We start from the raw sequence: 13,130 nt of genomic DNA, 5'->3' as shown, positions 1-13,130 counted from the left end.
TAGAAGTAATTCAGGCTGTGGGCTATGAACGTACAGCTGTTTCCCCAGGCTGCCCAGCCCTGGGTTCTCCAGCAGAGCCCCCCTTGCTAGCTCTGGCCCCACCCACTCCAGCACTGACAGACCTCCTTCAGTTAATCCTGGGCCTCCTCCAAGGGCTCAAGAACAAGTCCAGGTACCACCTGAGGGTCTTGTGTGGGTCCTGCCGGAGGCCACATCAAGCTGTGAGCTCTGACTCTCTTGTCTCAGTGGGCTCTTCCCTCAGGGTGGCCGGGTTGTGAAGGACATCAAGGCTACAGCCTTCTGTCCGAATATCTGAGTTTTGAGTGAATGCATTTCTTAGAGCCAGTTCTTTCCCTGAGTCTCAAACATGAGTCAGGGGTGTGAGGTGGGGAGGGCCCAAGTAGCCTGGGTCAGAGTCACTACCCTCCTGCTCTGAGGATTGAAATCCAGGTAACCTTCTCACTGCCCTCTTCTGTTCTTGGGGGAGTGTTTCCGAGAAAGGCTCCAGATCTTTGTAACGATGGACCCCACCAGCCCACATGACATGCACAGATACACCTGTGCCCCTATGGGTAAGGCTTCAGCTCAAGCTGCTGGATATAGGAATGACCCCAAAAAGGAAGCCTCAACCCTTCTGCCCCCACTGCATCCTTGTTAAGTGCCTTCAGATAACTAGCCCCATATTGCCTTGTGCTCTGGGTGGGCTGCCTCTGTCACCAAGGGGACCTTGTCTTAAAGGTGGCCAGCAACTGTCACCAGCAGCTTCTCTCCCATTATCCCCTGAGACCATGGCAGGTAGGGGTGAGGAGCTGGGGCTTGTGTTTTGGCTATCAGTGGGTGGTGTGCCAGGGAGGGGCCTCCGAGGGCCTCAACAGGCAAGGTCCACGGAAGTCAAATCTGGATGGAGGGTGTTGTCTTCAACATCTCCCACCCTAACTCAGGCTCGCTTTGCTTTGTCTCCTAGTGTGGACAACTCTGAGGACCCTGTGTACGAGAGTCTAGAGGAGTTCCACGTGTTTGTCCTCGCCCATATATTAAGAAGACCAATAGTTGTCGTAGCAGATACGATGTTGAGGGACTCAGGCGGAGAAGGTAAGTTAATACATTAATAAAACAGCCATATATGACGCATGACCCAGAAGACATAACAGCCCAGCTAAGGAAGAGACAGCCTAACACATCAGTTCAGGTTCCCAGAAGGCCACAGAGCCTCATTCTGCAGGGAGGAAGATTCTAGTATTCCTCATTTCTCCTCAACTTGATGTGTTTCTTTTTCTTCCCCAGTGGCAGGAGGGGTTATCTCCGTCACCCACCCATCCAGCTAGACTTTGTGTCCATGGCAGGTGGCCATGAGGAATCTGGCTGAGTGAACACTGGAACTAAATCCAGCCCCCACCCGTGTGCTCAGGATGAGGCAGAGAGCCCACACCCCACCAGGGATGCCAGACCTCCTCCCAGCCACTCAGCGACTCTAGTCACTCCTGCCCCTCGGCAGGCTACATATGTCAAAAAGAAAAAAAAACAAAAACAAAACAAAACAAAAAACCAGAAAGCATGAAGTCACAGGGCAGAATTTGGACTGGGGAAGAAGGAAAGAAGAGGAAGGGCTGCTTATCTCCTTCCCCCCAAGAGCCAAGCACTGGTTCTCACCGCCCCTTTGCCTGTGTTCTCTCCGTTGGTCCTCTCCGCACCCTCCCAGGGTAGACACTGAAGCCCAGAGCACTACACAATGTGCCCCAACCCTCGACTAAGGCCTTGGAGGAACCAGGTCACCTCAGTGCAGGGAAACGCCTGGGGTGGGTCCTCCCTCCAGCCTTTCTACCAGACCGAATGCCAAGGCCACTTGAGAAGTCCATGGGGCAGCCACGCTCTCTGAAGAGGAGGGAAAGAAGAGGGGCCAGGGAGGGTGGTCCAGGAAGTTCACCCCCAGTGCGACTGCCCCAGCCTCTCAACAAAACCCCCCATTTCCAACCCCTCCCAGACTGTTTTCACCTTCCCTTCACTTCATTAGCAGCACAAGCCAGTCCTTTCAGCACCACGTTTCCCTCTCATCACTTCTCAAAAGGGTCTCCTTGATAGGCAAATGCCAGACAGTGACTTTTCCCTCTGGGGAAAAGTCTGGGACTTCCAGACAGTCCTGCAAATCAGGATGAGGCTCTTCATGCTAAATCACAACTGCCAAAGGAAGTCCAATGGGGCCACTGCTGTCATGGGGGGAGAGAACTGGGACTACATTGGTCTTGCCCAACACCACATCCTTCCCTGTGCAACCCAGTGACAGGGGCGGCTGAGGTCTTCAGCCTCTCTGGGTACAGAGCCAGGACCCTTACTGGGGCCCCTGAGCACATGAACCTGTACCCTTCAGATCCCACAAGACTTGCTCCGTGCTTCTTTCCATCCCACCTGTGCTCAAGAGTATAGCTCTCTTGAAAGGAGACCTACCCCACCTCTCAGCCCATGGACAGAACCACAACCAAAAACCAATGTTTTGGGTTTTTTTAAATTTTTTTAAAATTTCTTATTATGTTCAATTGGGCAACATATAGTACATCAAAAAATTTTAAGAAGAAAATAAAAAAAGAAAATTACACAGGAAAAAAAAAAGAAAATTGCATGGTTAGTATTAGTACCCAAATGATCTAATACTGAAGAATACATATGTCTTCAACATATGCTTATTGCTTTCCATAAAAGATTTTAAAGTAAAAGAACAAAAAATAAAACTTTTTCAAATGGTTAAAAAAAAAAAAAGACGGTGTGGATAAAGCAGGGCTTTATCCTGAGGAACACTAAAGAGTTCCTCAAAAGCATCACGGAACTTACTGTTGTTGTATTCAGCTCACAGAAATACAGTGAGTGAGTCATTGATTCCAAGGCCAAGAGGCAAAGTTCTTTATGATTAAAAAGCATGTGCTATATTGGGGCAGATATTTCTGGGAGTTATTCTATTTTAGTGAGGGTTTAAGTCTCTCTTCCTTCTCTTTGCTGAGTAAGGAAATGAACATGATTATGTTCCTATTGCTAAAGGAGCCAATCCCTATCTCTCATTTCCCATCTGACTCACACTTTGGTTCTGGAGTTTTCTGGTTGGTTCATTTGGGCTCAGCAGAAGAACTTCTCAAAATATACAACAAGCAAGCATAGATTTTGTCCTGAATACAAATGTTTTCATGAATACATGGAGAGGAAGATACTCATCCAGAAAAAAATGGATTCCCAGGCAGTCATCAGTGTATGTCATTGCTGACCGTTGTGAGTTCTTGGTCACGTGTGCAATTCTCAGGACAGCACGCTATCCCTGGGAAGATCACAGCTAAAAGCCCTCAGCCCTGTCCCACTTGTCCCCAGGGTGCAGTCTGACAGAGCCAGGAGGACTCTGCCATGGAGGCAGAAGGGAGTGAGGGGTTCTCTGGGCATGCATGGGACTGCAGGTCTCATCCCCAGGTTCCTGTGAGCCTGAGCTTTCTCACCCATTGCCACGTGGGCAACACCAGCCTGCCACCATGTGGGTGGGGTGGCTGACACCTAAGGCCATGGTCTGAGACCACTCTCCCTTCTCTGTGCCCCACCACATCATGCAGGGGGATACCACCCACGTTACCTTCAGGCTCCACATGCCCTCACCATTTCTGTCCACAGCATTTGCTCCAATCCCATTTGGAGGGATTTACCTGCCCTTGGAGGTGCCTCCCAACAGATGTCACTGCTCACCTCTGGTTCTTGCCTACGATCAAGCGCATTTCTCTGCCCTTGTGTCCATGGAGCAGAGAGATCAGCAAAGAGAACAAGGTATGTCTGCTGCCACCTGAGAGACAATGTGCAGGGCAAGGGTGGGCATAGGAGGGCATGGGGAGGCAGAATGTGGGGCCCTCCATGGGGAGCACCCCCATGCACACTCAGTAGTGACGGGTTTCATGTGCATATGGTATATAAATGGGTATGTATGTATTGGAATGGGTATGTTATTGGAAATAACAGTGTTAAAAACAACTTTTAATTAAAAATACAAAGCAAATTATTAATTCCCACCACACTTAAATAGCCCTTGCTATTTTCCCCTTTCACATGTACGTATATTTATATGGATATAATTCATCTCAGATGTAATTTTTTTTTAAGTCCCTAGAGCAGGGGTCAGCAAACTATGGCCCACTGCCTGTTTTCATAAATACAGTTTTATTGGAACACAGCCACACTCATTCCTTGATATATTATCTGTGGCTATTGTTTTTGCACTACAAGGGCAAAGTTGAGTAGTAGCCACAGAGACTATGTGGCCTGAGGAGCCTAAAATATTTACCAACTAGCACTTTTTGGAAAAACTTTGCCAACCTCTGCTCTAGAGTAAGCTTTTGAATCAAAACATTGATGTTCTCTTTCAAATTAGTACAGCTGTTTCCCTGAGGTAGTCATTTCAGTGCAGCGGACAGGCTCACCAGGCCAGTCGCACAGACTGTGCACTGCACAGTTCCAGGCCACCAGTCATTCATGCGGAATCTCTCTTCCATCAGTGCAATATGCATTTTTGCTGTGGAAATGGTGGGATTCTGATTGGAATGGTTGTTGTTTTCTCATGTTAACTATTGACTAGCGGAGTGAAGAGGGGGAAACTCATCCTCTTGTCACTCCTGTTTCTGGTTTGGACAGAGAATCCCCCAAGAGACTAAAAGACAGGCAGGACTGACAGTTTCAGGACCCTGACTTTGGATGTGGTCTCAGGAAATGCATGGTGGCTAGTCGCACAGTGATATGAGTCCCAGAAGGAAAAGGAGAGCAGGGTTGCTGCAGCTGTGGTGGGAAAATAACATCATTTTTCCACATCATTTACAGACATCTCACTTGGGTCACAGCAAACAATATTTAGCCATGAAAGCCTGAGAGACATTTCTGCCTTTTCTGTCTGCCTTCTGGTCTTTGTGGGGTTTTAGCTCTTCTCAAAGCTTACCACAGTCCTTGGGCAATAGGGGGCCCTTTCTCAGGCCCTGGGGTCCCAGCCAGGATCTAGGCCCCTCTGTGCAGTCTCCCCAGAGATTATCTGCAGTCAGGGAAAATGAAAGTCCCAGGGCTGGCATCTTCAGTTGTTGCGCAGAGGACTCAGATGTCCAGCCCTCTCCTCACAGAAGGCACTGAGCTTTCTTCTAGGCCTTCCAGATACTACTTTTTTGTGTTTCAAGGTGAATATGCTGGTGCCCCTCAATGAAAGGATGAAGGTGGAAGGGCTATCACTTGACTTCTTTCAGGGGAGTGTTGCAGAAGTGAGAGTGGTCTCACCTCTGACAACTTATTTTTCCCAAAATTGAGTTTTGGTCCTTGTCCTTGGTTCCATGTGTCTGTGCCATGGGTTCCTGTAGCTCTGCCCACTGGGTTACTCCTCAGAGCAGTGGGTGTCCCTGCCTCCACTTTTGTGGCCAGGGCTGCCCATTGACCCATCCAGGCCCCATGAGCCACTGCAGGCAAATACTACAGTGCCACCTTCTGCACAAGCAAAACCAAAGCACGTATAAGTGGCTCCCACAGGCTGGGTAACTTCTGTGCAGTGCGTCAGACCCTCATACATTTGGAGAGAACATAAGTGCTCTGCAAACTTTTAGGCTTTGGATATTGCTAGCAACTGTTCCCTGTGCCACCCTTGCCAAGCTAGGGGGTGCTGGCAGGCATGACCCTGCTCCCTGCACCACATATAAGCCTGAAGTTCCATGGTCCTGCATTATTTGTTTAGGGGGCCAAAGGTTAGTTCAGTAAATGCATGTCAAGCATCTGTGACATTCAGGTTTGGGGCCCCAAAGATGAGGGCATCCCTGCGTTAGGGTTCTCAGTACCTTGTACGGGAGACAGGCAACCCCACCAAGCCACAGTTCAAGGCGGAATATACACCAAGCAGGCAGCAGCTGTATTCAGGAAGGGAGCAATTATTCCAATTTGGAAGAACAGACAGAGAGACCCAGAGACAGGTGGGTTAGAAGAAGTTGTGGAGGCTGTGTGCGATGTCCAGAGGCTGGCAGGGGACAGAATAGGCCTGAGCAAGTGCTGGGTTGCTGAATGAGTGCTGCTGCAGAGAGAAAGCATATGTGGTCAGAGTGTGGGCATGGAAAGGCCTGGGCGCTGCTACTTCCTTGCTGTGTGGTGCGAGGGGTGCTGTGTGACCTCCCAGCCTGCTTCCTGTCTGTGGGCCACCTCCCCAGATGCTGAGCCCTTTCACCTTCCCTGCCCTGCCCTGGATCCCCTCACCCCCACTGAAGCACATCACCACTTAACTATGAAGTGACCATTGCAGGACAGTCCCTCCATGCACGGAAGTCCTCAGGGGCCTTGCAGATAATCACTAGGAAACAGCATCCCTATCCTAAAGCAGTCCTATCTCCCGATCCTTCAGTGTTGCTTCAAAGATAAACCTAGAGGTGTTGGATCCCTTCCTGTCCGCCGTTAGTATCCAGTGTCCCCCTCAACAAGACTTGTTGAAGGTGGGAAGAATAGAGAGGACCTGTCAAGGGAACCATCGCCAGAGAAAGCCAACCCCTGGGGCTCCTCAGGAGTGCTCTTCTTCTTTCCTGACCTACAGCGGAGACTGCAGGGGCCTTTTTGCAAATATCTGATCCTAGCATTTCAGTTATTACTGTTACCTGGTGGTTGGAATACTGGAGAGAAAGCTGAGAGATCAGGAGCCCATATAAGGGACAGACTCAGCCTCTCTTCCCAGCCTTTATAATGCCAAGGAAAATGGAATAAAACACAGAAAGTTATGCTATAAGACCCCCCAAAAGGAGATGTATCCCGAATAACACTGGGCTGCAAGGGACTCATAGGGAAAAGGGACCACTGCTGCCTCTCTAACAGGGAGTCCTTCCTGAAGTGGGTGGTCCAGGGATAACACAGCAGCTCGAAGTATTCTCAGGGATTCAAGTTCCTGGTCTCTCCCTGATCCACCATTATTTTCCTGTGGTTTAATCCTCATGGTCACAAAATGGGTGCTGCCACTCCAGGCATTGCATCCAAATACCTTCCCTTCCTGAAAGTTTATCTTTTCATTTAGGGGGAAAACCTTCCCAAAGGACTTGTGTTGGCCTCTTGATAACCAAAGCTGAGTTCCACACCTACAGTTTCCGGGCTGTAGAGCAGTCTGACAAGGGAGTACAGCAAACGAAGGAGGGGGCGAGGTGGTTGGTAGGGGTTCAGTGAGCCAGCTCTGAATCAGGGGGCAACATGATGTTTTAGCATTTCCATCTGGATTGTGCTCTTTCTTTCGGCAGAGATGAGTACCTTCTATCTGGGGAAAGGCAAAAGTATAGAAAGAATTCTTTCCAACTGGCCTCTTGTCTAGAAATAAATCACTGTTGACTCTTGGGCTCATCCCTTAAAAAGCCATGGTGAGTGAGGCTATCAGCCCCACTCCTTATAAGAAAACCCATTCTCTTTAAACACAGAGAGATAAGCAGGCTGTCCTGCAGAAACACTCAACACCCGTGAGTCTCGTGGTTCAGGGACACCCACAGGCTGCATGCAGTCCTGGCTGTGGCCAGTGCCCCCACAGGAGGGGGAGGCATTGGGGATACTGCTGGAAGAGACCCTGGGGCCAGGCAGCTGACTAGATGGTCTTGTGCCTCCCACATCTGAATACCACCTGGCAGTTTCGTGTTCAGAGGCTTTCTCTCCTCAAACCCTGGGCCTATGCCAGGATCCTCTCAGACAGGAGCACAGCTCTGGACCCATGGCCTTCCAAACCCTTCTGAACTGAGAACTTGGCCAGGCATGAGGGCTTCTCCCTCCATCCTTAAAGTAAGCCTCTGTGGTTCTGTGCCTTCAGGCTGTGTTGGACTCTGCCCCCAGACAGCACCTTTGTAGAAACAGGAAGGTTTTGCATATGCTGAAGTCACCACCCCAGCTAGCATCCTTGACAGCAAGGATGGGCAACTGAGGGAGAGGAGATTTAGTGGGAAAGCTATCTTTCTCCTCCTTGGCCCTGTCCTGCCATGCCTCTTTCTCCATTCACAGGGCTCCCTGGAGCCTGTTAGAGCTCCTTCAGCAGCAGGTAACCAGCTCAGCGTGGCTTAGACAGGAAGGGTGTTTATTCTCTTCCAACCATCTGGAATCTGGCAGGCCCCACGGGACAAGGGAGTCACTTCAGGGATGTCCAACATGACTAAGCCCCTCTGTCCCACCCTGTTGCCTCCTCACCTTCCATGCAGGACAAGCCACTGCCACTATCCCCAGCATCAAGCCGGTCCTGTTTGCCCCCAAACACCTGTGTCTGAGAGCATGGCCAGATCGAGGGTAGGACGTATACACCAAGATCCCAGAGCATCTTGTCCTGGAAGAAAACGAGACACCCTCAGGAACCACCAGGGTGGTGTTAGAAGGATTCCTGGGCTGACTGGGCACGCCCCCCACAGGACAAGAGGGACAGTGAGGATCATAGCTGGAAAGAGAAGAAATATGACAAAAATTCTTCAGTCCACAAATTCATAATGATACTCAGGGAAAGGCTCACATAACTTCAGAAACTGGTAAATAGCAGGAAAGGATCAGCCAGAATCCCGCATTCCCTCATGAACTGGTGACTGGATTTTGCTCTGAGTTGAGGTATCCCCACGTATCATGAAGGGAGAGGCAACAGCATTGTTGAGGGCTGACTTCATCTGTTGAAATCTTAACCCCTATTCCTCAGGATGTTACTGAATTTGGAGACTGGGCCTTTTGAGGGGTAAAGTGAGGTCATGGGGGTGAACCCTAATCCACCTGACTGGTATCCCTATAAGAGATTAGGACACAGACACACGCAGAGGGAAGGCCACAGGAGGACATAGGGAGGAGACAGCTATCCACAAACCAAGGCGAGAAGCCTCAGAAGGAACCATCCCTGCTGGCACCTTGATCTTGGACTTACAGCCTCCAGAACCATGAGAAGATATATTTCTGTTCTTCAAGCTATGCAGTCTGTGTTGCTTTGTTATAGCAGCACAAGCAAACTAATACAGAATGAGAATACCAAAGTCTTCAAGCTCAAGTGAATGGATGAGTCTAAACACAAATCAGCAAGTGCCATAAAACATGGTTTGAAAAAAGTTGAAGCATATTTTCAGAGTTTATTGGGAGCAACTGACAGTTGTGCTGACTCTCAGATCTCTTGGGGTCTCTTTCCCACGTGAGACCTTGTCCCAGATGTTTATGGAAGATCTTTTCCTCCACCTACCTGGAAAGTGAGACCCAGCTCTCAGCCCCCCATCCCACCCCGGTCCCGACATGCACACACACTGCAGCAGGCCAGCTGGGTGCCTGGGGGGAGGTGACTGTCTTCTGCTTCCAGTGAGGACTAGTCAGATCCGATGACATCTTACTTTAGCTTCCAACCCAGAACCAGAGCTACTGGGAAATGAAGAGTGGAGCGGAGGGTGCCTTGCACACCTCTGACCTGCCCCTAACCCACAAAACCATCACATCCGGGAAGAAAGCATGTCAGAGCTGGGAAGAAAGTCAGCCGACCCAACGCCCCAGCAGCACCCCACACGGGAGGGGCTGGCACAGGTCCCCTGGCCAACCAGGAGCACAGATGGGGCTTGAACTAGGTGTCCTGACTCCTACCTGGGACTTCTTCAAACTCTGTTTGAAATGTCTTTTTAAAGGTCAAGAAACGGAAAAAGAAAATGCCTACTTAGAACTTTCATAGAAGTTGAGAAGGAAAAGGCCTCCTCGCTGGTGAGAGACCAGGGTGTGCTTCTGTCAGTCTCAGTGGTCTTGGTTCCCAGGAGAAGGCGAAAAGGAGAGATAAAGCCTGAGAGTTCCCCCCAGTTTCCTCTACTGTCCCCTCACCATCTTGCCTGTCCCTTCCCACAGCCTGAACCTAATCCTGGGGGGGACACAGAGGTTCTTTCTTACATCACACGTGGCAGCCAAGCAGATTCCAGCCAGAGTGAGGTACACAGAGCATGGACAGTGTCAGCAGAAAGGCCCGGCGGTGGCCCGCCCCCCACATGCAAGCTGGAACTTCCTTTGCTTTGTCCTGGTAGCTTCCCGACTCGAGTGTTATGACCCATAGCTGAAGGATTGGATGGCCCCAGGGCAATTCTGAGTCAGCTGTTGCTCAGCACATCTGGGTGAGCGTTGACTGTGCAAACACTACGTGGGAGGTGCAAAGATGGGGCAGCTCCTACCCCGCAGCGTGTGCACAGTCACACAGCGAGGATACTGAGCCCAAGAGACCTCGGGGATTCAGCGATTCAGAGGGGAGAGATGAAGGTGCCGCCCTGTGGAGGTGGTATTTTGCAGAGCAAACCATGTGGCAAGCCCAGCAGAGCCCACTCTAAGCAGGGATGTGCACTAACTAGCCCTGGCCCTGGCAAGAAGCCCCCTTAGCCCGACAGAGGAGGCCCAGGTGTCCAAAGCTGAGAAGGAATTGATGTGTGCTCTGGAAGGCTGAGGACGAGAGGACATCGCTAAGTGCAGAAGAGAAGGGGAGGGTGTCTGGTGTATACAGAGCCCAAGAGTCCATTCAAACAGCAGAACTTCTGGGTTTGGTTTATCCAGTCTGGACATCTGCGACTCAGTTCATCAGCATCACCTTTTTGACCAACAGATGCTGTTGACTAAGGGTTCGTGAGCCCCCTAGCCCCTCAATAGCCTAGGGCCCATTATCACTAATGGTGGGCTGTTCAAAAAGTAATTTTCTGCAAGCTCTGGGTGAACCAGGTCCCCGCGGATATTTAGAATGTGGCTAATGCTCACAGCTCCACTCCAGGGAAAGAGGGGTCATCCCACTGGTGGTCCAGCAGCGCAAAGGGCAGGACTGCCACCTCCATGCCCTGCCAGGCATTCCGAGAGCCAGGTCTGGCCCGTGGTCAGGGGCAGGCTGTGGGTGGGCTCCAGCTGCCTCCTGCACAACCCTGTGGACCTGAGCTGCAGGGATGTCCTTGTACAAATATTCTCTGAGAATGTTGATATGATGGCACACCATTCCAGGCACCTGTGACTGGCCACCCAGTTAAATGGGCTAACCTGGTATAATGAGTACCTGGGGTTGGATTCCTTCCTTCCCAGGGGCAGGACCCAGCGGCTACTGGGCCTCAGGCATGAGTGCAAGCAAAGCAGAGCCTCACTAGACGACCTGGGCTCATACAAAGAGAGCTGAGAGGCAGCAACTGTGAGCTCCAGGGCCAGGTGCCCCAAATTTAGCGACCAGTGTCCGAAGCTGGAGGAGACCCCAAGGCATTGATGGGGCTCTTTGTCATGCTCCCAATGTCTCCTCATGCCACTCAGGATGCTGGAGCAAGGGAACAAAGTCCCAGATTGTGCCCTCGAGTCACGTGGCATCTCAGCGAGGGGCGGGACATGGAAACCGCACTGACACTGCAGTTACCAGCATGGGTTCAATGTAGGAGACTCTCAGACCTCAGTGGGGCCAGAAGCTCGGGAGCAAGTGGCCCCGACTGCTGTTTGAGTCCTCGAGCAGGTGGGAGATGAGACTGGGAAGGTTAAGCTCCAGGACACCTGCTGATCCCCCACTGTCAAGTGTGGTCATCACACAGCCACTGTGGTGCCCCGCCTCACACAAAGGACACCTTGTTTGTGGAGGGTGCCCCCCAAGACCTCCCAGCACCCCAGGACTGAAAGCCAATAGATACAGTCATCACAGGCCCCAGCGGGGCAGTCATCTTGTCCTTGTGTCTCAGGAACAATGTTCTAGGAGCCTCAAAATAAGAAAAAAAAAAAAAAGTGTATTCTAGGTTGTGACCTAGACCTTTCTTCCCACCACCTGCTTCCTCCTCCTGCTTGGGCCAGCATGTCTCATCTGTGTGTGCAAGCTCCTAAAGCCTTAAATATGCAAGAGGCATTCTTTAAACCTCTCATCTCAGTGTCTTCCCTGTCGAAACGATCTTCTGAAAGAACTCAATACTTTTTTTTTAAGATTTTACTTATTTGAGATAGTGAGAGAGAGAGAGCATGAGTGGAGGGGCAGAGGCAGAGAGAGAGGCAGGCTCCCCACTGAGCAGGGAGCCCCCACCCCAACACGGGACTCGATCCTGGGACCCCAGGATCTTGACCTGAGTCAAAGGTAAATGGTTAACCAGCTGCGCCACCGAGGCGCCCCGAACTCACTACTCTCTCAGAGCTCTTTCTGCCTCAGCCGGGCTGCTCCCCACCCACCGGTGAGGTCAGCTGCCTCCAAGTGCAAGAGTCTTCCTGTGTCTTGCAGACCAGGGTTGCTCGTAGGGCGAGGCAGGGGCTTGCAGAGGGAAGGCTGGGGACTGAAGAGATTGGTCAGGTGTGGGCACGATGAGAGTGCAAGGCTTTTCCAATCCATTTTAAGACTTTTAAAATAAAAGGATGTATACTTTCCTGGTAGCTTCCACATCCATGCTTCAGACGACGTTAGTCCTTTGCCCCGTGACACCCTGGGCTGTGATCTTTCAGCTTGCAGGGAGGGCCCCCCGGTGCCCACAAGCATGACACCTGTGGGCTTCCCTGAGACCACGTGTTCAGATTACTCTGTAAACTTCTGCTCTGGGCTGGGTCTGCACCCCACAGCCACACCACAACTTGCATGCACTTCCTATGTGCAGGAAGTGTTCTTTCCAAGGACAACTAATAGCTCCCCCCACCACCATTTTCTATCCACACCTGACAGTGGGGGAAACTGAGGAAGGGTGGACAATCCCTGCTCCCCAGGGAGCAGCTGTAGTTGGTGAAGCATTGCTGGGACAGGTCGGACGGTGTGACTTCCAGAAAGGAGATTTGGCCAAAGAGGGTGGTCTTCAGGGAACGCGCATCTCCCAGAGAGGGGGTACAGCAAGTGGTACCCAAACCAAAGCTTGCTTGGGATAAACCAGCACCTGGCACTTGGTAACTCGGGGCTATTCTTTACTAAAAAATCAATATATAAGGTAATTATTTAAATAGCTTTTTCCTCCTAAGTATAAACAACCTGAGAGCCTTTGGAGCATATCCAGGGGCCACAGAGAATTCAAGGAGCTCTGCCCTTGTCCCTTCAGGCCTCCCACTCAGACTACCCAGAAATCAGTGTACCACGGTCCCTAAAAATCCCACTGGTCACAGATGGGGGGGGGGTGCCAGTGTGAATAAGAACATGGGCAGTGATGCTCACGTAACTGTCAGTCAGCTCCAGACAGCTAAGACCAGTG

General features: G+C 51.0%; 1 protein-coding gene across 2 annotated transcripts in view; it reads left to right on the top strand.

Annotated features, from left to right (window-relative positions):
* OTUD7A (OTU deubiquitinase 7A) overlaps positions 1-13,130 on the top strand; it is a gene marked incomplete at both ends in the record, with an annotated part of 181,761 nt that overhangs the window by 151,721 nt on the left and 16,910 nt on the right. For both annotated transcript variants that reach the window (XM_080808681.1, XM_080808680.1), the window contains 2 exons: positions 965-1,092; positions 3,640-3,789. In XM_080808681.1, coding sequence (XP_080664807.1) covers positions 965-1,092; positions 3,640-3,789 — 278 coding nt within the window. The remainder of the gene's footprint in view (positions 1-964; positions 1,093-3,639; positions 3,790-13,130) is intronic.

The sequence above is a fragment of the Martes martes genome, assembly GCF_963455335.1.
Source record: "Martes martes genome assembly, chromosome: 7".
Taxonomy (NCBI): Eukaryota; Metazoa; Chordata; class Mammalia; order Carnivora; family Mustelidae; genus Martes; species Martes martes.
Note: the sequence above shows the minus strand (reverse complement) of the source record. Positions and strands in the feature narration are given on the sequence as shown.